The 25,438-nt window shown below is 39.6% G+C and overlaps 2 protein-coding genes across 2 annotated transcripts; one reads left to right on the plus strand and one right to left on the minus strand.

Annotated features, from left to right (window-relative positions):
* ELOC (elongin C) lies at nt 3,846–16,502 on the minus strand. The gene is made up of 4 exons (XM_021387211.1): nt 16,355–16,502; nt 8,391–8,448; nt 6,336–6,479; nt 3,846–4,280 (listed from the first exon to the last, which is right to left on the minus strand). The coding sequence occupies exons 2-4, from the start codon at nt 8,392–8,394 to the stop codon at nt 4,090–4,092; spliced, it is 339 nt and encodes a 112-aa protein (XP_021242886.1). The 5' UTR covers nt 8,395–8,448; nt 16,355–16,502; the 3' UTR covers nt 3,846–4,089.
* On the plus strand, nt 16,768–22,479 carry TMEM70 (transmembrane protein 70). The gene is made up of 3 exons (XM_021387210.1): nt 16,768–17,325; nt 18,267–18,378; nt 19,474–22,479. Exons 1-3 carry the CDS (start codon nt 17,152–17,154, stop codon nt 19,920–19,922), a joined length of 735 nt encoding a protein of 244 aa, XP_021242885.1. The 5' UTR covers nt 16,768–17,151; the 3' UTR covers nt 19,923–22,479.

Consider the following 25,438-nt stretch of genomic DNA (forward strand, 5'->3'; position numbering starts at 1 on the left):
ATGTTACATTACTAATGTCATGTTCAAGAGGAAAAAAAGGTGAAGTACTCCATTTGTCACAGAGTAATTTTGATCTTTCTTACATTCTTGGTTCTCCTCCCATATAGCATGGGAGGAAAATCCTCTGTTCTGTAAACATAAAACAGTAACATGGCAATGAGAGAATGTTTTACTTTTGTTTTTTTAATCCCAGTGACCTTTCTCCCATAGAAAAGAGATTGCACCATGACCTATGTTTGTAGAAGCAACATGCTCAAAGCTTTATTTCATGACGTATAACACTTTTAAAAACTTGAACTTATAAAAAGTCACCATTCTTCTCTCTGTGCTGTCCTACTGCCAACACTCAGACAAGCTTCATAAATGACTAATAATCACCACAACTACTACGTGCTTGTCTGGCTCTTTCAACTGTGCAACACATCAAGGTCACAGTGTTGACACGTTCCCATCACATTGCTACCTAATAAGCTATACTTGAAAAGAAATCCCGTTTCAGTTTATTGTAAAAAAAAAAAAAAAAAGTCCTTCAAAGTTGAACATTTTCTATGGGGGAAAAAAACAAACTACTATATGCTTTTTCTGCTAATTTCAAAGCTTTGGACTATCAGTACTGTAAAAACAGCATTATAGTTTAAATTCAAAATCTACTCAATCTTAAAAGATGACTTCCTGCTATTTTTTCAGTTGTTGAAATTGAAATTAAGCTTGCAACTCAGTCTCCAGTTTTAGTTTCTGCTAGGACAAATAACTGTTTCTCACTGATTCCTATACACTATCGTGATTTTGTCGACCCTGCAATAGCTGGTACTTTTAGATTACAATGCAACATTTGAGACAAAATTTAAAAACAAATAAAAGTTGGCATAAAACACGGACTGAAAAATTTTACCATGCCAATAATTTCCTTGTCGGTTTATCATATAAATGAACAGATTTAGACGGGTATTGGGAAATTCCTTTCAAAGGGTGAGCAAAAACAAAAAAGTGGAGGGAGGGGAAATAGCCACTTCAGCAACTCATGACTATGAATGACAATATATATACCAATCAAATGCAGGCAGAAGCAACTACACTTTACCACTACTTAAGCAATTTCTTCTAAAGAATCTGTTGAATGCAGTTGTTGAATATAATGGCCTAGTGATTCTTGATGATGAGTTCTCCATTTTTAAACCTCAGAACCAAAAGGGAATTTCCTGTATTGTAAAACTTATTTCAGACTGCTCCAGATGAACAAGCCATTTCATGCTGGAGGCCATCAGAGACTTCTTCAGTAGCTTGTACTGTGAAAAAATCATAACCCAGCAGGACTTCCCTTGTTCCTTACAGTTGGTAAAGAATTTATAACTTTTTATGGCCAACGTTTAAAATTTGAATCATCAGACACAAAAGTAGCAGGCTAAGCAAAAGGGAATTCAGTATTACAGGACATGGAACCTTAAAATATTCTCTTCAAGGCAGTTAGGAATGCCGTCCTCTCTCAGTATTAGGAACTGTGAACAGTTGCAGTTAGGAGGAGCACAAAGATATCTAAACACTGACTAAATCAACAAAACTCTTCAGAACTAGGAAAAAAACTTAATATTATACATGTTTCAAAACCTGTAACTCAAATGCTAACACCAGTACTAGCAGTTTATTCATCACACACTTGTGAAAATTATAATTCTATGTAAGTCACAAATCCACAAAAACACAGTTTTAAAAATTTTCAATTTTGAAATTTATTTAGAACTCGGGGGTTAAGCGTGGTAATTTTCCAATGTCTGTTAATAGCATACCCATGTCGCTACCAAATAAATTGCACTAATTCCCTCTGCCCCCCTCCCCATTAGAAATCTGCAGGTTAGTTTTCTTAACAGCCAGTGGTTTTGCAAATAGTGTGTTCTAGGACACTACTGCATTTCCTGAGTGTTCAAAGCTACTGTATGATACATTAAGCTGAAGGAGAAACAATGAAATTATCGTTCAGAAATAAAACAGATATTTTATCTTGCTGCTGAAGCATGGAATCATAAAATGCAATGTATTTCAACAAGAGGTTGTTTTGGAATGCTTAAAACAAATTACTTTTTTAAAAATGACATTATTTTTACTTCCATTTTAAGCTTAACAGTTTGAGCTTCAAGTCATTAACCTCAAGACTATTAAAAATGGCTGAAGACCTTAAGACTCTCAGCCTGCAATGTAGTTGGAACTTAAAGACCTATGCCAGTACTTCTTTAACTTTTAGGGTATATTCCTAGCGGCGCCAGCAAAAGCAGCATAACAGGGTATTTCTGTTTTGTGTTCTTCTTTTTAGTGCTCTTGAAAAGGAGTTACTAATAGCACTGCCCATAGTTCTTGGACACAGGACTTCAGACGATCGCCTTGCAATACACTTCAGCTTTATCATGCAAAACCAATCTAATCGTAAGCATCCCCACACTACACATGATAAATTGTGCCAAAGTATGTGATGTGAATTAACATCAGCTCATCTATCAACATGTTGACGTATGTCAGCTTGTCTATCAAGCATTACACAAGTCCAGAGTAAGTTCATTTGTCAGAACTGAACTCCTCCAAAGGCAGACTGCATAGTCTATGCAAGTTACCAGGTTTTGTCTGGAAAACCTCAAAGGTTGTATTTATATTGGCAATCAGGCTTAGACAAAAGAGTTTTACCCTCTGAATTCACTCTTAGTTAATATATTAATGAAGAGATCCCAGTATCTGTCAGTGGGACTTCCATGACAGATCACAATCACTTCTTAATTAAAAATGTGAATCAGAGACAGCTGACAGAAATGCTAACTACATTGTTCTTGCATTATTTTTCATGACACATTCTCATTTACAGATGACTCTGGCAGAAGGGTTCTTCAGGCCGTGACTGAACAAGAAGCAACTTCCAGTCTCAGTCTAATTTTTCATTTTTTTTCTCCTTTTTTGCTTCATGGAAACTTGTTTTAAACTAAGAACCATCTGTATAGGCAATTAGAAGCAGGAATTACTAAGAGCCGATGTGTTTCACTCTAGTATGTGAGTGGCCTGCCAATCCTTTTCCTCTAAAATATTTGTAAAAACATTGGAAATAACTATATTACATTTATTAAAAAAAGCTCCTAAAACATCTCCTTAATGCCCTTTCCTTCCAATACAAGGCCTCCACATTTAGGGTCTTTTTCTGTGGATTTAAGGGAGAGGTCAGGGAAGAGGTAAAGAATAGGATAACTGCTATAATTTCAGTTGCTAATTTAGAAAACTGGAATGACTGCTAATCTAAAGATTAAATACAGTACGTAATCCACCACAACAATGGAAATAAACCATAACTGAAACTATATAAAATACGTATCAGGTCATTAAGAACAACTTTATATGTTACACAGAATATACACAGATTAAAAGCCACTGTCAGTATGATCGCAGTGTTACTGTACAGACTAGTGACTTGAATATTTGTAATTACTGAAGGAGAAAATTCAGGTTAGAAAGGAAAAACGCATCAAATACACTTCTTCACTTGTCCAAACGATGATTAAATTAAAAGCCTTAAAAGGTCTCCTACACACTTCACTTCCAACTTAAATGGAATATTGCTGTCAGTATACAAACCTTAGAGAGGGCACTTCTAATCTAGTTAGTATAAGTATGCTAAAGGACAGCCACCTTATAAAGGAGATTAAGTTCAGATGTTTAGAAACTTTAACAGTAAGAGAAAGTTAGAAACCCTAAACAGCTACTTGTATTTAACTATAATTACCTTTTAGAGAGCATTAGGCTAAACTCCAGTATTTTATACAGTCATTGTACTAAAAGAAACTTCTACCACACCTAAAGGATAAGGCATAGCCATCTACTAATTGGCATATTTGTTTATTTGTCTCAGTTGTGAAAAGGTCCTTATTTGTGTAAGCAGCAAAACAAATCTCAACTGAATGATTGCTATATGCAAAAGGACTGAAGACAATTGCCTCTGCAGTGAACTTTACAGTTCTCAACAGCACACACGCAACATGCTATCTGAAAAAAAGTTACTAACTTAACTACGTGTATTAAATACTGAAAAAAGTTTTACATTTTTATTATAATTTATTTTATTTAACAATCTAAGAAGTTTGCAGCCATCAGAAGTTCCAGTGCAATTTCAGGTGCAATTGGGAATTCAGGAATCTCCGTAGAGCTGTTAGTATAGCGGACCTTGTAGGTGAAATACATGCATACTTTGGATAGGACATGGGATGGGATCTCTCTAAAATTCACCTCATTTGTTTCATTTTCTGCAAACTGTCCTGTGGGACAACAAACAAACAAACAATCAGAATCTCAATTCACTGCAAAATGAAAAACTTTACTATGCTAATACAACATACTCTAAATAGACTTTCCAGGTTCCACATTCCTAGTTGCTACATTCTTCAGTGCAAAGCAGGGTGTTTCACATTCATAACCCTCACAGATATGAGGATCCCTTGCATTAGAAAAATGTTTGTTCACTTAGGCTGCAACATATTAATATTCTGAACAACTGCATCAGTAATTTAGATAGAGTTCTGATGCTTGCTTTTGACAGGTTCTCTAGAACTGTAGCGTGCTCAGCACTAAAGCTCACGTTATCATTTACAAAAAGATGGATACATCCAAATTTTTAGCTATCTTTCTCAAGAAAAAAATGGTTTACACATCTTCCATATTTGCATATGCACACTTATCAGTTCTGTCTCCTCCCACTACCATTGAATTTGGACGGTTTCAGGCAGATTTGACAGAGGGTTTAAACCTTAAAGGTACATTAACTTGATAAGCTGTGGAAAAAAAGGCATGCTGGAACAAAAGGGAAACCCTAGTCAGTTGTACTGGAGGAAAGGTTACATACTGTAAGGGTTTCTCCCTGTTAAGATTTGAACAATTTATCCAACACTCAAATCTCAAAATGCAAATATATTTGAACCTTTCTTTTGTGCTCTCTGAACATGAAACAAAGTATATTAAATCATCTGATCGTTAGTCCCACAGCCTTCCTCTGCTGTTACCTTTGTCACTGTTTCTCTTCTCTCTCAACTTTAAGCTTATTAAGCTGAAAGACAATACAAAGCCCACTAACATATACTCCGTATTTATAGGTGACCTAGCAGTACGTGGTTATCTCTGTAGGGATCCCTTTCATAATAACCACAAAGCAGAGCGATTTACTAATGGCTACATATATTTGTGTAGAAATATCTGAACACATGTACTGAAGCAAATTTGCCTTAAAGTCTGTAATAGAAACAGTAGGAAGCAACACAAGTGTTAGCATATTGACAGTGTCACAACACTGAAACAGAACACTTACACATTAGTGAAATTATAGCCTGTAGACAGTAAGAATAATTTTACTTGCAAACTTGTTTGTCTTACACATGTTTATATAAAACATGCTTAAATGCTGACTCCTTTACAGAGTCACTTTTCTAGCCCTCTTTGCCTTTTATTTCTTCATATTGTGACAGATCGCAGAACAAATTTGGAGCAGGTTTTTTAACTACTCTTCTTCTTGCACATATAGGAGGTAGATACGGAATGAATAAGACAATAGATCTGCAACATATTTTCATGTGCGACCATTACAGAATATTAAGCTGAGAATTTTAATTGCTTAATTTGCTCAACTATTATTGAGTAATTTGAAAGTATATTCAGCAAATATATCTTGCCAGCAATTCCATTTATCAGAATCAAAAAGGTAATGACCATATTTGGATCAGAGATCGACACAGCCTACTGCTACTCAACTGGCCAAAAGTAATTGTATGGGACAAGGGTAGAGAAGAGGGAAAGCATGCAAGTCAACTTCTCTTTATTCTCTTCTCCACCCTTTCATGCTTTAACAATTAGTTCTGACAATTCTTAAACCAGAACTAGTCTCACATACCTACTAACACACGAGGGCTTTCCCTCTGGTTAATTTATCTCTCCTTCAAACTTACGCTAACTTGTGCCATTAAGCTCAAGGACTCCTTGCAATAAGGATTTTGTTAATACTGGAAGTTCTACCATGGAGGTGGCAATGGAGTCGTTTGTCTTGAATTTGACAGCTACAAGCTTCATATAATGCCCTCAAGTTCACCTAACAGAGGAAACTAGTAGTAATAACATCATAAAATTACTAGCTGTCCAAAAACTTAAGAGTCCAATTATATGGTATACAACACTCCACAGAGGTGGACTGCTGCAACGGAAACAGAATTAGTAATAGTTTGAACAAGTTATTATTTGCTCCAGCTTTTGCTCACTATATAATAGAAATTCAAATAGTCCAACAGAGAAAGAGAAGGACATGAAGGTATTACGTCTGTTATACTTACCTGGTCCACTCAACATAGCTTTTATTGTTCCTGATGTTAATGCATGTTCTCTTTTTACAATGAACTCATGGCCATCAGAAGATATTAACTTCACATACATAGCATCTGGGCCCTCACACCCACCGTATGTTTTCTCTTCTCCATCTGCAATGGAAAACAACAGTTTCAGTATACAATGACTGATTCCAATTACTAAGAATGCAAGCTTCATTCTTTCCTATGACTATGTTTGCAGACAGAAGAACCACTGCAGACAACCAAAAATGAGGTAAATATTTGCATATTTCAAGACTTCTCTGAAGAGTTTGGTAACTTATTTCAAAAGAGGAATTTTTAGAAAAACGTATCAATTTTGATTAACATCTCCCCTCTCTTTATCACCAAATTCTGACATAATGTCAACAATCCGCGTAGGAAAGAAATTTTCCTTTAGATGAATTCTCAGGTGAAAAGTAATTACTCATTTTAAGAACATGCTACTTCTTCCAGTCACAAAATTATTGCCATGTCTGTCACACTAGTACTTATAAATTACAAGTCATCTGAATACATATCTAATATTTTAAAATACAGACTGCAAGAAAAAAAGCTTCCTGAAGCACAGTAGGAATGATAGTCAAAGCAGGTATTTTTGTACCGGAAAATTCCTCCCTCATTGGCCAGTCAGACCAAGAACATTAGTGCATACCCATGTTGTGACTTCGGTGAAAAAGCACAAAACCCCAATAAAATTGTGTAGTCTCCCATAACAGTTTTGATTATGCTTTTCCTGTTTCTCTCCTTCTCTTTTGTCTTACTATGTACCTGCCTATCTGCTTTGACACCATGCTCTTTGAGGGAGGAACCAGTGACTACTCTGTACCCACATCATGCTTAGCACCAAGATGACTTTGGAGTTGGTCTTCGTACACTCCTGTAAACTATAATAAAGATCATCATAACATTAAACATTCCTTCCCCTTTCTTTTGAAGTGCAAAGAAAACCCCAACTCAATAAATATACAGTTTCTATCATATCCAAACTGGAAAGTTAATGTCGTATTTCAAATACTGTATTTTCTAAAGGAGTACAGAACCAATGCACTAAGTATTGCTTCAGTTCTATTAGAAATTAATACTTGAATGTGATACTGGTTGTAAGATTTAATTTTCAGGACGGTATTAATTTTGGCAGTAAGGTAAAACTGCAAGTCTTTAAAGTTCTAACAGCTTGGAAAATGATATTAATATACTTCTAGAAAAGTAATCTACTGCCAGTATTTTGCAATTGCATGCATGAGTACAGAGATAAAACAAACTACAGACTTGACATCTGACTGTTATTGTTTTACTTCTTACAAAACAAAAAATAGCAATTATATTAACTGTAATATATTGTCTTACATTGTATCTGGTGCTATAGCAAACATTATATTCTCCCCATCATTTAAGTTGTTTTGTGAATCTGAAGTTAAAATAGAATTACTATATAGTTACTGACAATTTTAATAATTTGCTGTCAGTACCAAAGATGCTAAAAAACTTTCAGAGAAAGTATAGCTAGCACCAGAATCTTTCCGACCTTGTTTCATTAACTATCATTTGTAGTGAGACAGATACGACAGTTGCAATTAGCCAACTTTCACACAGACACAGTAATTTAACAGAGTCAGTGCTCATTATGATCTCTTAGCCAGAATTAAACAGATTGACCTTAGCAGAGAAAATAATGAAAAATTTCAGCTGGTATATAGGGAAATTTTCTTGTCCCCTACCTAAAAGTTTTGTGCTATAAAACCTAAAGGAATCCTATTTTAGCACATACATTTTCTTCATTTGGCATGTAATGATAAGTGCATTTACTGTTAGACAGATATGCATCTCAATAAACAAACATTCACACAAAAAATTCCTCCAAAAACCATATTAGCATGAAGTTCCACTAAGTTTTCAGGCTACAATAAAAAACAGTGACAAGATCTACATTTAGAGTCTTATAATCCAGCTCCTCTAACATTTTAAGAGCTAAAATGTTTTACATGAGAAACAACAAAAATCTAAGAAAAATCCACTTACCCATTCTCTTCTTATAAAAAATTTTTCTTTTCAACAGCAGCTTTTGTAATAGGAGCGTCTGAAAATATACAAGGCAGTGTTTTTAGTCACTAATACAATTTCTTAAGTCAGCATTAGTTATTAACCTTTATATTATTATAAGGGTTATTAGAAAGAATACGATGACACAAAGTGTGCACTGCCATGAGCACTAAACACTGTTTTGAAACTGGTGTTTATTGTTTTTGGGTTGGTTTTTGTTGTTGGTTTTTTTTTGCTATCGATATCCCTACCAGCTTACCATACTCTAGAATCTCCAAATTGTAGCTTGGAAAAGAAAATATTTCCCTAAAGTTTTTAAAAGCCCTTGACCATGAAGCCTGAGTTACTTCAGGAGCTTCTTACATTTCTATTACTATGGACACCACCCACACAGCTGTAGTGGGGAGATAAAGAAAGCAAGTTCTGCCACAGCACAGAAGGCACTTAAGGGAATAAGCAGTGTCTCTACAGAAGAAAAGTCAGACAACAGTTCAGTATTTTGTGAATACAGGAGGAGTTGTTACATTATATGCCTGGTATGACACTTCAACAAGCTGGTGAAAGGTGAACAGGAATTCTATGATGTTCAAAGGAAAATACATTTTTGGAAGAATTACACCACGCACCAGTGCTGGCTTGAGGCCAACCAGCAAGTTGGTCAAAAAAAAAACTCGAGGGTGCTGCTGGACAAGTTGTGGGATGGCAAGAACACATGCCAGCAATGTGCTCTTGCAGCAAAGGAGAGCGAGACTCCCAGGCTAATGGAGAAGGAGTGCTGCCAGCACGCTGAGCAAAGGCATCCTTCCCTTCTACTCAGCACCGGCAGGATACTCTCCTTGAGAACAGCCCTGCGGAGGAGGACTTGGGGGTCCTGGTGGATGAGAAGCTGGAGATGAGCCAGCAGTGTGTGCTGGCAGCCCAGAAGGCCAACTATATCCTGGGCTGCATTAAAAGAGGAGTGGCCAGCAGGGAGAGCGAGGTGGTGGTCCCCCTCTACTCGGCTCTTGTGAGGCCCCATCTGGAGTACTGCGTCCAGGCCTGGGGCCTCCTGCACAAGAAAGATGCAGAGCTCTTGGAAAAAGTTCAGAGGAGGGCCACCAAGATGATCAGAGGGCTGGAGCACCTCTCCTATGAAGAAAGGCTGAGGGAACTGGGCTTGTTTAGCTTGGAGAAGAGAAGGCTCTGGGGAGACCTCATTGTGGCCTTCCAATACTTGAAGGGAGAGTATAAACAGGAGGGGGTATGACTGTTTACATGGGTGGATAGCGAGAGGACAAGGGGGAATGGTTTTAAACTAAGACAGGGGAGATGTAGGTTAGATATTAGGAGGAAGTTTTTCACACAGAGGGTGGTGACGCACTGGAACAGGTTGCCCAAGGTGGTTGTGGATGCCCCATCCCTGGAGGCATTCAAGGCCAGGCTGGATGTGGCTCTGGGCAGCCTGGTCTAGTGGCTGGCAACCCTGCGCTCAGCAGGGGGGTTGAAACTTGATGATCTTTGAGGTCCTTTTCAACCCAGGCCATTCTATGATCCTATGATATACCTGGAGTACTGGTCCAGGTCTGGGCTCCACAGTACAAAATGCAATGAAATGCATCCTGGATTGGAGCATGTCAGTCCCAGAGAGGCTGAGAGAGCTGGGGAATTTAGGCTGGAGAAGGCTCAGCGAACAATCTGATCAGTGCACATTAAATACCTGGCCCTCCAACCTGTCCTTCCTAAAAGATTGAGACACAGACACCAATGTCATTTAGATAATCTACTCCAGATATTTAATGTAGCATGCTAGGTTAACCAGGAGTTCCATAGCTTACAAGCTGACACTCAGCTTGCTGCAGATGTTACTTGGCACGAAAATGAATCCAAAGAATTATAGAAATGAAAGCACTTATTTGCATAACAAATCCAGTGTTTTCTGATTCAATATGTATTTCTCTATACTGAACTGCATCTCTGCTGTGGCAAAGAAAACTATGAAGGAGAAATTCCACTCACCTGCTGTCCTAAAATTCCTTTAATATTGCCAGCTACTCTCCAAACATTAACCCAGCACAAATCAATGACATACTGTTGCGTGCCCGCAGGTTCAGCAAAACACGACCATTCTGTTGGTTACTCAGCAGATACCTGAGGTCTGGGGCAGCAAAAAGACTTAAGAATTCTGATAATTCATTAAATTGCTATGAAAAGCGATGAGCAACAGCAGACGCATGAGCTGCTATTACTCACTATTGAGAAGGATCCCAAGAAGGCATGAAAAAGCAGAAGAGACTGCTCCCCACATTTCCTCCCTATTTGTGGCAAAAGCTGAGCCAAAAAAAAAAAAAAATAGTAAGCAAGTTGAAGAGGGAGCTGAAAGATTTGGAGAAAGTTTTACAGAGATTCCTGGGCAAAGTCAAGAGACTCAGATCTCTGGAAGATGCAGCTCCTTGCTATTGCAGATAGCTTCACTTCTCAACAGTACTTCAGTGCTAAGTGTTGATTTCTTCCATCTCCCTTTTTTCATAACCATTTAAGGCAAGGATGGATGAAATAATCCCAGTGGTTGCTCAAGCTTTCACAAAAAGGCACTTTAAGCATAATTAACCATTCAGGACTAGATTAAACAATAGTTTTTATGTGTCTGCAGAACACTGAGCAAAAAGCATCTTCTGCCTACTTTACTGTTGTATTTGAAAATTATTCCAACTTCACAGAAATATCTTCATTTTTTTTTTCCTTTCCCATTGGTATACTTCAAATCTTCTTCCACATAAAAACTTCTTGAACATTAGGCACTTTCAAGAATGATCTTAGTTTGTGTAGACTGCCATACCTTAATATCAAACTTCAAATGCCTTCACCATTTTCAGTAATTCCAGAAACTCCTCCATGGAAATGACAATTGAGCTCTGGAACAGAACTGCTGGTATCTTTCATTCTGTTCCAACACGTTTCATAAATGGAAATTGTCCTGTTGGAGAGTATCTGTTGCTCAGAAACAAAAAGGCTACCTTACATGCGTAATCTGAGGGAGTTAGCACATCAAAGCTGGGGAACTGAAATAATGTCTACACAAAAATATTAGAGCTGTTGCAAAAAAAAAAAAGTACAGTGAACATTTTAATAATGTCAGATGGAATGTGTTATCATATGATGAAAGAGGAAAAAAATAACTGTTATTAGTACCCAAGGTGTAAAAAACCATGATCAGAACTGGCAGTCAACAGTATGAAATATAAAGGAAAACAGGATACAAATGCAGTAAAGACTAGCACGCCGAAGTAACCTAACATGCAAGAAGTGAATCTGTTATTTCCCTGATAACAGGGAAGGAAGGCAAACTGGATGGAATCTGGACTAAGCAAATCATCTGGTGTTAAATAAATGTGATAAGAGGATAACCTTATGAGAAAACTTGTCTAATAGAATAAAGTAAGATAATACAAACGTGCAACAATTGGACTGAAAAAGAAACTACCAGGTGCTCCAAAAATGACACTAAGGATGTTATTTTAACAACGTTGTCAGAAAAAAAAACAAACAAAAAAAAACAGGCAGATTTAGATGAGACAGAAGTAGAAGGCACTGCAACAAAAGGGGAAGAGAGTATTACACAAAGAAGTGATTCACTGGTCTTGAAAAACAGCATGTGAAATGAAGTTGTATGGAACTTCATTATCTTCTTTGAAGAGAAGACTCGAGGGGGACCTTACAGTGGCCTTCCAGTATCTGAAGGGTGCCTACAGGAAAGCTGAGGAGGGACTTTTTATAAGGGCAGGAAATGACAGGATGAGGGGACACGGTTTTAAACTGGAAGAGGGTAGATTTAGACTAGATATCAGGAAGAAATTCTTTACTGTGAGGGCGGTGAGACACTGGAACAGGTTGCCCACAGAAACTGTGGATGTCCCCTCCCTGGAGGCATTCAAGGCCAGGCTGCATGGGGCTTTGAGCAACCTGGTCTAGTGGGAGGTGCCCTTGCCTACAGCAGGGGTTGGAACTAGATGATTTTAAAGGTCCCTTCCAACCCAAACCACTCTATGAGTCTATGAAACATAAGATCTCTGCACACAAGGACTGACTTCTTAATATGTGACTTGAAACTCTCCTGACACAACTGGAGAGTATTCTCCCCAGTCCTATCAATAGCTATGTGGGAGAAGAGACTAACCCCCACCTTGCTACAACCTCCTTTCAGGTTGTTTTAGAGAGCAGTAAGGTCTCCCTGAGCCTCCTCCAGCCTAAACAGCCCCCAGTCCCTCAGCCACTCTTCATAAGGCCTGTGCTCCAGATCACAGCTTTGTTGCCCTTCTCTGGGCACTCTCCAGAGCCTCGATGCCTTTCTTGTAGTGAGGGGCCCAAAACTGAGCACAGTACTTGAAGTGTGGCCTCACCAGAGCTGAGTAGAGCGGGACAACCACCTCCCTACTCCTGCTGGCAATACAAGTTCTTATACAAGCCAGGATGCCACTGATCCTCTTGGCTACCTGGGCATAAGTAGCCCAGGCAGGAGTTCAAATTGGAAGAACTACAGAAAGGAGCTACTGACACAACCAAAAAGCCTCTTGCATAAAGAAAGAATTAGAAAATCTTGCTTGTTCAGCTTAGCAAAATGAAGATAAATACAATTCATCAAAAGGATAAGCAAAGAGGGAAAAGCACGCCAAGATTATTCCTTAGTTTAAGTCCAACTAATGAACATAATAGTACTAACAAAGAATAAAATTTGTATTGCTAATACAGAACAAAAGTAACGTTCCACTGCTAAAAGCAGAAGACTCAGGAAGCCTACCTACTTTTAAGAAAGTAACATCATACATCCCAATATATTCAGCATGGAAGCAAGGGACAGAACTTGGTTCCACTTCACTTTCATCTATTCTGACACATCAACATGTAATTTCAAAAAAAAAAAAAGTGATAATTGTAAGTGTGGGAGTATAGATTTACCTCTGGTAAAATATGAACAGTGAAGAGCATAAAAGGATCATTAGGTGAATGCAACAATAGAAGAGATAAGCAAAGGAAAATAGGAAACCTGGAAAAGCTGCAACAAAACTAAGAAACTGTTAGCAAGTACTGGTTCCTCTTCTGGATCAACAACTGCTCAGTGCGTTATGACACATTATGAAGATTCGAACATGATTGTTTTGAGAAAAAGCATCTTTCCAACTACTACAGCCAAGTTATCTGAGACAGTATTAACATGATCCTGCGCAAGCCACAGCCTGTTTTCTTCAGTCAACTCCCTTGCTGGTTCATGAGCTTACGCAAGAGTGGAAGCAGCAACAGATTTACACCTTCAGGTAGAATATAACTAAGTATCATAAACCACAGTAATTATCAACATAAAGAAAGTGCTCGTTTTTGTGTTTAAATATGTTACTCCCCACCTCAGAACCCCAAGAAGAAATAGTATGGCATAGTGCATTTAGTTTTGACTTTTTTGTTTGTTTGTTTCTGAGCATCAACAGCAAGGAAAAAAAAGTCCATGACCCTTTTCCTAACTTATGGCCAAAGCTGCATCCTTGTCACCCAACCTTCCCAGAATTTTCAGAAGGTCACTTCCTTATACACCTTCTACACCAGGAAGACTGAAATATAGTTGATGGGCGTATGTTAATTTAACATTCAATTATGCACAACATAATTGTGCATTCAACATGCACAACTGCTCTACACATTCCAGACCATCATTGTTTTAGTCTAGTTAGCACAAGAAACTTGAATCTATGCAAACATTTGCAAGCACTCAGATTCTTTGTTCCCACAGAAAAATGTTTAAAACTCAGATTCCGATGTAGGGTAACTCGAAAGGCTTCCAATTCATTAGCTGTGCAATGCAGGCACACACACATCTTTTGTGCGCTTCAGTTGGTGACATTTTTGTATTCTGTGCGGTCAACTTTTCGGAAAATGTAAGGCAAATAACAAAAATGCCTTCACAATTCCTGGGTTTGTTGAGAAGTCAAATGTGGAATTTTCTGGGTGTCATTTGTGTATCAGGAAGAGTTCTTTAGTAAAGAAAGGCTATTGTGCGTCAAGCCAATAGCATCTTACTGCTTAATCCTAAACTATAGTCCTATTCTAGATCCTAAAGAGAAGCTTGTTGAAAAATACCACTCTTCAGCTTAGTATTCATTGTTTAGGTCACATAAAAAAAAAAAATTAATGTAAATATGGATTGAAACATATTTAGAACAATCACGAGGGAAAACTGGTACAGCAAGACTGCCAGATCAGCCAGCTCACTAGGAAAGTACGCTAAAGGTGAATGCTAGTTCAGACAAACAGGAGGTGAGCTAAGATGCCACGCAGGGAGTACCAAAGAACTCAATTTATTTAAGGTATTCTTTTTCTTAGGCAACTTCCTTTCCCAGTAATTCCCAAGAGAAAAAAGACAAGTGTTACAGTTTTCCCCCTAACAAACAGTGAAAGCCCTGATTACTGTATATCTCTTGTTATTAGGAGTGCGAAAAGCTGCCAGCATATTCCAAATTTGTAATACAGTATGGATTGCCGTTCTCTCATTATAAGCATTCACCAAAAACTACAATTACACAAACTACTCCACAACAACAATAACTACATTCTGAGCCTTTCCAGATGCAAGAAAACTTGTAAAAATCCTATATAAAAATAATTGTATTCCAATTAAAAAATATATTTCTATGACAAAATTTAGGGCACACACTGAGAATGACAAAAATTGCCTCACTGAACCAGTATTAAGTCTTCACATTAAGACTATAAGAAACTTTGTAAAACAGTTCATCACCATTTTAGTACAAAAAAGAAAAAAACTCACGACTTCTCTATCACAAAGAAATGCCAGAAGTGATGAGAGTTTCTAAAGATCATGTATCTTAAATTTCTCAGTGTTGATTGTAAATCTTACAAAAGGGAAAAAAAAATATTTACACAGTAGATAGCTGATCTCAAGAAAAACTCTTATCCCTTTCTAAGGATTCTCTCAGTTAATAAATAGCACTTCACTCCCAATTATATTTTTGTTCTTAGCATAGCAAAAGGAGGAAACTTGAGTACAGAAGGGAATACTCATAAATACAGGCACAAAGCTGCTCTTATCCGAAAGGTCTTCAGGATGTCTATATTCCAAACTGAAGTTTTGCAACAGCAAAACCAGAGCAAAGCCAAGTAAACAGAAAACCTACAACTACGTCTCCCTGTAGCGCAATGCTCACCTTGCAGTCTACAGTATTAATCATCTTTAAAGCTCCTTCAAACAGTACTACACATTATAGGTAACACTGACCCTCAGAGCTGCCTGCTAGTGTCACACTTTTCTCTCATATGTACCTAAAGCTGTCAGTAACTTATCAAAGCCCGTGGTCACTTATAGAAAAACAAAGCCTCCCTCTAAGGAGCACGGGCTGCTCAGAAGCACGTTTCCCTTACTACATGTCAGTCAGTACGCTCTTTCCCATCAATCCTGTTTTGCTTACATTCACCGACCATTACAGCCAAAGCACTTCAACTAGCACTTCGCACCTTGGCACAACAACCCCAGAGGACGCATCCTAAATTCTTTCGGCCTTAGTTACTCCCCTTTCTTTAGAGCATAGCGTGGGAAGAGGGTGGACGTCATTCGTAGCGGAAAAAGTTTAAGAGCGATATTTAATTACAACAGCGTTCTGGAAAGCCCCTTTCCCGGCGACGCGTGGAATTCAGGGAGACTTTTACAGAGAGGAGAAACGCGCTCTTCGCTACTAGTCCATTCCCGGCAGGGGAACCCTGGCCTAGCAACGATCCCCTAGCAGTGAGCCTCCCGCACCACACACGCACCCCCCGCCACCAACCCCACACGCCCCCTGCTCTTCCAGGCCCCTCCGCTCAGCGCCCGGGCCCCTGCCCCCGGCAGCGAAGCTCGCTACCCTCCCAGAGGCAGGACTCGGGGACACCTCCCGGGTAGCCGCGGCGAGGCCTCCACAGCCACTCACCCGTCGGGTGCCGCTCCCTCCGCCCCGCTCGCAGGGCCCCCGCCGTCTCGGGCCAGCTGCCTCCCAAGCGCTTCCGCTGGGTCACGGCGCACTTCCGGCCCCCGCACCCTGCCCTTGGAAGGAGTGAGAGCGCTCAGCTCCCGGCGTGCTGCGCGGTGGGAGCGGGGCATGCTGGGAGCTGTAGTTTGTGGGACGGGGGGGCGTTGTCCGCCATGTTAGAAACAAGGAGGGCGTGGTGCGAAGGCAGGGTTTGCCGCGGGGCCGGCTGGAATAGCTGAAGCAAAGCGTGCCCAGATAGCTGCCAAAGAGGCTGTCCTGGCGCCCAGGCACCGAAGAACGGCCGTCAGCCACGAAGCCGCCGGGATTACCGCGGCTGCTCGGCCGTGGCAGTGCCGCCACGTTTATCTGTGCGTTTCTCGGCCCCAAACGATCCGTTAGGTCGGAGCGAAGCCGTGTGCCGAGCGGCTCGTAAAGCACAGGCCGGGTGCTTTGTGTCTGCGGTGAAGGGTTCTTGCGTGGCACAGCGGCTTCAGCCCGTTTCACGCTGCTTTGCCATTGCCGGCCCCGCAGCCCGCACACGCCCCGGTTATTGTTGCTATGATATAGCCGCAGCGGCACGCTCGGGCTCCGTCACACCGCTGGGTGAGAGCCGGGCGGGCCCTTCCTGCGGCGGAACCAAAGGTCGGGGCTGCGCGGGGGCGGCGGAGGCTGCACCGGTGCACCGGTGCACCGCGCCGTTCCCGTTCCGTTCCCCGCTCGCCTCGCTGCCGGCTGCTGCGGGACGGAACGTGGCTGCCATGCTGCTCCGCGCCGTCGGCTGCTGGCGCGCCGCCGCCTCCCGGCCCGGCCCCGTCTGGCTGCGGGGTGCGGCTCACCGCGGGCTACCGCTTACCAGCCGCCGCCTGGGCCTGACCCTGGCCCTGCCCGCGGGGGGACAGCGGCTGCGGAGCGGCTGCAGGGCGCTCCCCGAGGTGCGCTGGGAGGGAAGGGAGGGGAAGGGAAAGGGAAAGGGGCTCGGGTTGGCGACGTTCTGCTTTGCGAGAAATACGAACGTAACGGGGAGGCTGAGTGAATGCATTTGGTTTTGCAGCCTCGGTTGTTACGAAGTTTGCTACAGTATGGTGGTCTCTGACTGGCGTTCTGAGGGGTGAAGGTTGTGACTACCTCCCTGCAAAGCCGTGTACAAAAAAGGATTGCAGGTTATAGTGCAGTGTGTCATACAGTGCACTGGGCATGTGCCAGCAGTGTGCTCAGGTGGCCAAGAAGGACCAGCAGCATCCTGGCCCGTATCGGAAATTGCATGGCCAGCAGGACCTGGGATGTGATTAATCCAGTTGTGCAGGGGGGGTTTAGGTTGGATACGGGGAAAAGGCTCTTCACAGAAGGAGTTATGAAGCACTGGAACAGGCTGCCCAGAGAAGCAGTCACTGTCCCAGGAGGTGTTTAAGGATGTGTAGATGCGGTGCTTAGGGATGTGGTTTAGTAGCAGTGCGAGGTTAACGGTTGGACTTGATGACTTTAGAGGACTTTTTCAATCGAAATGATTCTATAGCATATAACCTAACCTTAATGGCTAACTCAAGTTGCTGGGAATAGGTTCGGGACGCAGAGAATCTTCTGTGGAGGTAATGGCCTCAAGCTGTGCCAGGGGAGGTTCAGCTGGATATTAGGGAAAGCTTCTTCTTAGAAAGAGTGGTGAGGAATTGGCTGCCCAGGGAGGTGGTGGAGTTTCTGTCCCTGGAGGTGTTCAAGAAATGCTTAGATGTGGCACTGAGGGGCCTGGTTAGTGGGCATGGTGGTGGGTTGATGGTTGGACTAGATGATCTTAGAGGCCTTTTCCAGCCTTAGTGATTGTATTCTGTGATTCTCTGAGGTGCTGATACTCTGAAGTACTGATGTTTTCATCTTCTAGGTTGCATCTTTTCAAGGGGTAGCTGTTCGCAGCCTCAGCACATCTGCTCCTTCTGACCACCCAGAACATGGAAGACTGGTTTATAAAGGAAACTTAGCAAAAGCAGTGTTAGGTATGTAACTTGAAAAGATTTTTATTGCTTTTTTTTTTTTTTTTTAACATTTAAAGATTTTAAGTGTAACATTAAAAAAGCAAATGTTCTTTCCAACTCTGCTAAAACCCCAAACCTCTGTATGGCCAAAAAAAAAAAAAAAAAAAAAGAAAAAATCTTGCTGTGGTGCTTGACTTTATACTTCTATGGTGTGTAGTGATTAATGTTAACAATATTTCTATGTTTTAGTTAATTTTAGGTCTGCAGGCAGTTCTGAAGGTACAGTGCAACTCTGTAATCCCTCAACCCGCTTCTGTTTCTCTTGCAGCCTTTGAAGTGATTACCCAACACTGACCAGCTGTAACGGATAATTTGCATTCTGTATGCTTTTGAATGTCACTAAATTGACAAGAGTGGTGTCCATTATGAGACTTTGGTTAATCTCCCTTTGACCAGTTAATGTTCTAAAGACTTAGCTAAAAGTAATTCACTGAATGTTTTCTGATAGGCATTTTTGAACTGAAGGGAGAAGTATGCCCTGATGAATTTAATTTTCACAGCATCTTTAGACTACTGATTCTCACTGCGTCTCAAGGCTGGCGGGTGATTGATATCAGCGGCTGCAGTCTTTCAAGCTGTATGCAAAGATAGCTGCAGAATACTTGTGAATGTAGAATAACCTACATTTTTCAAATTAAACACAGTGGGGGACCAAGCAAACTTTTCTCTTTGGTGCACACTGAATGTCTGATGTGGTTGTTGATGAAGAGAGAAGTGCCCAGCCATATTGTTAATGATTACTTCTGTCTGTGAAGTGAAAAAGGCATACATCTGCATAACCGCGTGATAGCAGAGTTCATAGAAATAAAGCCAACTACTAGCTTTGATTAAACTCAGCATGAATATAACAAACCATAAGAGTGGCAGGAAGAGAGGACTGGACCTCCTGGTACTTGTTAATGGCTTCTTCTATTTGAGAGTGTTTTAAAAAAGGCTTTTCAATAATTTTAGCTGTTCAAGTAATGACAAAAATTGGTAGTAGCAGAACATAGGTAATTATAGAGACAACTTTACTTATAAGTATTAACCTTGTTTTTTTGTTTTTGGTCTATGTAGGTGTGAGGTTTTTCTCCTACTCCACCAGTATATTCAACCTGTTCATGGCACCCTACCTCATACTCAAAACTGGTATTGGATTTGACAGCCTGCTTCTACAAGCTGCATTTTATGGGTTGATAGGGTTTTTCACATTTGTTACTCCAGTTACTTTGCATATCCTTACAAAGGGCTATGTTATTCGACTCTATTATAAAGAGGAAATGGACACATACACAGCGATTACATACAATGCAATCTTGGCTGAAAAAGCAACTGTCTTCCATCAGAAAGATGTAAAGATTCCAGACATCACCAAGATGTTTACAACATTTTATGCTAAAACTAAATCAATGCTTGTTAATCCAACGCTTTTCCCGGATCCTCAGGATTACAACCGTCTCATGGGCTATGACAAAGCCTTTTGTTTTGATTTTGAGGAGGAAGAGAAAGATGGTGAAAGTAAATAATTTGAAGATGAAGAACGTCACTTACTGTTCATTGTGCACTGCTATAAATGTGAAAGAATGTTAAACTGTATTACGGTTTCTAAAGTATCAGGTAATGTTAGAGTTTCTCAAATTTTGGAATGTACTGAATTTTTTTTTAAACCTGTAAACAATATGCAGAGTTTCTTCAGAGTTAGCGACACAAAATACACTAAAAAATGTTTCTGTTTTTGTTGTGCATGTTCTTGGTTTATTTTTTTATTACTAACTAACCAAGAGAACTGTAAAATGCATGGACTGTGCTGCAAACTCACCATCTCTGCTTTAAAAGGAACCATTCATTAAAAAAAAAAAAATCAGGAATGTTATTACCTGTCAAGCACATTGTTAAGTTTTTAAGATTAGAGATCAACTGTACTTAACACAAAAAGGTCAGGCTTTTTTTAATGGATATTGCTCTTCATCCCATGAGAGTAGGGTTAGCCTTCACTTCAAAAAGCAGGCAGGTATTACTGCTAACTCCTCTTGTAGCCTCCTTTTAGAGGTCTGTGGGTCTCTGGAAAAGATGGAAAGAGTGGCTGGGTCACAGCAATCTCTAACTATTCACAGCTACTTATATGGTTTCATGAGATAGAGTCATGCTCCCAAGCAGCTCTGTTCCCAGAGCTGGAAAAGAAGTAGCCTGTCTCTTCTGTGTGTGGTGGAGGGGGCATCTTAGCGTCAAGGTCTATGCTCTGAAAATCTTGTTAAGACAAATATTTGCACCAATTTAAAATACCACAACTAGTGGTTTAAATGGATTCTTTTGGCGTTTGTGGAAGCCAGGGAAACAAAAGGGAATCTCTTACAGAGTACTGTTTAGATCTTGTGCCTTTAAAAAGTATACCTCTTGATTTTTAGCTCTGCAAAGAAAGTCACATTTAGTTCAAGTAAAGAGCATTAGATCTTCTCATGTAACTAGACTGTTTAAATTAGTTCTGCACTCTGCACTCTGAATGTGTGGAAATTGGATTTAAACATTTTTAAATCAAGCAGGAGGTTTGTCACGGAAACTGACAGATACTTGTGTACAAGTAATGAAGGCCTGAATATTTTGAGGCTTAAAAAATTACTGAATTAAAAAAGAATAGGTGCAGAATTCAAATTGATTCTTTTATATTAGCAGCTTTAAGTTGGAAAGCCTGATCTATCTCTATTAAGCAAGTATCAATAGGCAAGTAAGCAGCGATTTATTTTTGTATGTTTAGTGCATTATACTGAAAGCAGGAGGCCAGTAATAACCAATTCTAATCACACGGTTATGGTACTTGTTATTGTTGAAGTCATGTTTTACACCAAATTAAAAATTTGTCCATTGTTTTCATGTCGGATGTGTTAATTCTCTTTTGGGCTCATGAATAAAGTTAACTTCATCTTTGAATGCCAGATAGTGGGAGAACAGGAAGTAGTTTGCAAGGGTCAATAAAGGAGAGGCTCCAACTGTGTGTTTATGTACTGCTTAAGCAATACCAAAATCCTCAGCCTTTTCTTCGGATTGCAAGGAATTTTCACAGTTGAAATTTCGAATTCTGCTGGATTAAATTTAAGCAGCAATAATAAGAATTTTCCGTCCAAGTGGTTACGTTTCTCAAAAAAAAAAAAAACAGACAAGGAAAAATTATCTCTGGTACATGTTTATCTCCTGACTGTGAAATGCAAGATAAGCTAGTAAGTGGCTTTCTGACACATAGATGATTTAAAAAAAAAAAAAAAAGTCCAGGTTTTCGCCAGCACTGAGTGATAATTGTGACCATGATGTAGTCTCAGAAAAGTATTTTATACTTTCACTGTGCACCTTGAAAATAACAGTAATCCCATAACTTTCTTTGAATAGTACTTTGATATCAAAGTGCAATCTTATTAAAATGTGAAAATAGTTTTTGCTTTCCAGCACTGGGGAAGGTCAAAGTTACTAGAGGTGCACAATATTCCATTGAGTCTACAGTTTGTTTGCTCCTAAATTGGCAAACTCTGAATTCAGGAAATGAGCTCTGTATCTTCATGGATGTTGTTATGGCCACTAAATAAGTATGCATTTGACCCAATTCCTGTTAGCATTTGACTGTCCTTGTTTGTAATTCCAGGATTCTCAGATTTGGCTTTTTTTGAACGTAGGTGTCTGGTTTAGATCCCTGGAACTTGTTGAGACCAGAGGAAAAGAGTACACAAGCAATGATATCTTGTTCTTTATGTTAGAAACAAAATAAAGAAGTGGAAATATAATACAGAAAGACTTCTAGATGCATTTCTGTTTTACTTTCAGTCCTGAATAGTCTAACTGAATACAGATATTTCAGTTCACAGTGTCATTACTCCCCACTTGCAGAACCCATCCTTTTATCATACCACGCAGATACTGATGTTTAGATGCATTCCATAGTGCACTGAGTGCATTTCCAAGTTGGAAAGTGTGAAATGATTGATTTCCTTCTAAGCTGGAAAATGTGTGTAAAGCAAAACAGCCCCTTCTGCTACTAACACATGCTGCAAGAGAACTGATTATAGTGTGAGTGTTTCAATAAACAGTGTTCTTAAGTCAGCCCCAGTGCCTTAATGTGTTTTGATACTTATTTTTTTTATGTATCAGCTCCCCATCTTTGTTCATTTATTTAGTTTATTCACTGTTCCTTAATTTTGTGAACTACCATTTTCTTGTTTTTTCTTGTTAATTTTCTTCAGTTTTATACCTTTGGTGAAAAGCAGTTATAATTGCAGAGGGTTTCCTACAATCTAATTTTTTCATCCCTGGTAGTTTTTTTCAGTGTAGGTAACTTGCATGTGTTATGGAGGAAAATTGTAAGACTTGAAAAATATGTTCGTACATGCGTGTAGAGGTTCAGAAGGAGATACAGATATAGAAGCTCAGCCTTCTGAAAGACGTGCTTTGCAAGCTGTCTTATTTGCAAGGCTACAGCTACTGTAGGAGCTGTGAGCTGCTGCAGCATTTCAGTGCCAACCCATTTCTTGTTATAAGCAGCTGGGTCTCACATCTCACTCTAGTACTGATTTTGCTCAATCTGGTGAGAAGAGTGGGAACATATGACTCAAATCTCCATCCTAGATGCTTGCTTCCTATCCCCTTCCAGCCTTAAGAGCTTCCACAGAAGGTTGTGGATGACTGCTGTTTTTGTGGGAAAACAGGATTTGTGCAGATTCTTCTTTTCAGTCTCTGGCTACATGGTGTTCTCCTGCCAGAGTTTCTTTCCCTTTTTCTCAAAGCCTCTGGCTTTGTCCACAATATTATTCATCAGTACCTATCTGTTCTGAATTATGAAGTACAATGCTTGTCATTCTTTAATGTTATTTTTTTAATTTAAATTATTTCACAACTCTCAGTCTTTTCTTGTGTATGTAAAATATTCTGATCAGAAAATGACCCCTTTTAATTTCAAAGAGAGATCTTTAAAGCTCTGAGGTGCTTCACACTCCTCACCACGCTTCCTAAAATTAGCTAGTTTCACTGGAGCGTGCTTTATTACACACCAAATTCATTTCATTGGCAAAGATGAGGAAAAGATGAGTAAATTTTTTTGCACCGTACTGTGAGAGTCTAATTAAGGTGATGGAAATTTAATGAAATTGTACCATAAAAAATAAGAGCACATGAATTATTACAACTGTTCAGTATAACTTCATAGGTGGAAACTTTGTAAACTGCTGTAACTTGGTTGCTCTGGAGTTCCATGGTCATACCATGAATTTCTTCATGACCCTATGTACCACATAGCCTGCTGCAGCCCCCCAAGAAATGGGACAAGTGAGCTGGCTGAGAGTTGGATCCACTGTAATAAGATTATAGCGCAGCTATACAGGCCTCAGTGAGTAGCTCAAAATAAGCTCAAATGAGCAGCTATTTTAAGCAGGGAAGAACAGAGAACAAGAGCAAACAGAAAGAAAATATGTCCAGCTGTCTTAATTTCTTGAATACCCTGGTAGGCAGTGTTGCTGTGGTATGCTTTCTGACAGTCAGCCTCAGGTAGGATACAGCCCTTTCTTCCCCCTTTATCCTCTGCTTTCTCTTCTTCCTGCCAAATTTAATGGTTCACTGTATACTTTAGAGTATAACTGTAAGCTTTGATCCTAAACTTGGCTTGGAAAGAATAAACTTGAAGCTTGCTGGCAACAGAGTTATTTGCAACACAATTATTTCCACAGGATAACACTTAGTCTGCATTTTCTTCACTTTTGACAGCCTCTGATGGCTTAACATGATATATTCAAATCACATCACTAAGCCAAAGTGCATACAGCATTTTAAAAAATACATTAGGAATAAGACACATCACCCCCTTTCTTTCTTTCCACAGTTATATTCTTGCTGTCTCAAATGGCACTGACTCACCAGTGGTGTATCGCTTTGGGATGCATCTCCCTTGGCACTCTCAGCACTCTGTCAGGTGTATATAGAGGAGCTGAATCCTCTGGCTCTGTCTAGTATCCCTGGTCATGACCCCACTTCCATAATATGCCACAATTCCATAATATTTAATTCTGTCTGACAAACACTTTGGAACAGAGTGCTTTCCTCTTCTGCCCTGGAATACTGTTGGTCTGGGTTCTGTTGTTGTTGGTTGTTGATTTTTTGTTGTTGTTGGTTTTTTTTTTTTCCTGTGATGGGATATTATGCTAAAGTATATTGTAAATCTTTCCTGAGGGAGATTTCAGTGACTTATAAGTGCTCATCTGGTCACAGTACTCATCTGCAGCCAACAATCTAAATGCAAAGTGATTATTTTAAAGAGCAATCACATGTAATCTCAGCACTTTTTTGGATGTATTGAGAAAGAAGATAAAAGTCTCATTTAAGATTTTTGAACACAAATCAGCTAGGAGGTTTGGAGTTAAATTTTATTCTCAGTATCTCAGATGTAGCCAAAATGAAAATTCCTAAATTCTCTGAATTTGGATTTATGTTCTGTTAAATGGACATGAGACTTGGTAACTGCGAAATGTAGTTATGAAGGATTTCAAAATGAAATTAAATTGCCACAATGCTCTAGAAAATAAACACTATAGTGTAGCTCTCTCCACTGCTCTTTCTTTTCTTTTCACCTTCCTCCTGGATAAGACTGTAAATGAAAAACAGTATAGAAAGATTATCTAATAAAAATCAAACACATAGAAGTATATAGATCCTTCCTCTCCAATGCCCTTCATACTAACTCAAACATGGAAAGACACACCTACAGCATATTGGTTCAGGGCTTCAGTCAGTGAGCACCACGGAATATCAGTTCTGTGAATGCCATTGATACAGGCATCAGAGTACTCATACATCTAAAACTGAATTTGGCAGAGATTTGAAAAGGACAGGTTAGTTTGAATTAAGTACATTTTGACCAGACACGATAATGAAGGTTACAGACTTCATTGTCATGGTCATAAGATAAATTTTAACCCTGATACCAGTAGAAGTTATTGTTACATTTCTCTAATTAGACAGCCAGATCCTTTTAAAAATGAAGCCTAGTTATGTAGTATTTTTTAAAGTATTGAAA

This window comes from Numida meleagris, chromosome 2, assembly GCF_002078875.1.
Source record: "Numida meleagris isolate 19003 breed g44 Domestic line chromosome 2, NumMel1.0, whole genome shotgun sequence".
Lineage (NCBI taxonomy): Eukaryota > Metazoa > Chordata > Aves > Galliformes > Numididae > Numida > Numida meleagris.

Bases quoted from the DNA above. Each gene is read 5' to 3' on its own strand.
- ELOC (XM_021387211.1), bottom strand. The intron at 4,281-6,335 runs GTAAGTATAACA...GTTGTCCCACAG, and splicing joins AGCTATGTTGAGTGGACCAG to GACAGTTTGCAGAAAATGAA.
- TMEM70 (XM_021387210.1), top strand. From the start codon at position 17,152: ATGCTGCTCCGCGCCGTCGGCTGCTGGCGCGCCGCCGCCTCCCGGCCC. The intron at 17,326-18,266 runs GTGCGCTGGGAG...TTCATCTTCTAG, and splicing joins GCTGCAGGGCGCTCCCCGAG to GTTGCATCTTTTCAAGGGGT. The intron at 18,379-19,473 runs GTATGTAACTTG...TGGTCTATGTAG, and splicing joins CTTAGCAAAAGCAGTGTTAG to GTGTGAGGTTTTTCTCCTAC.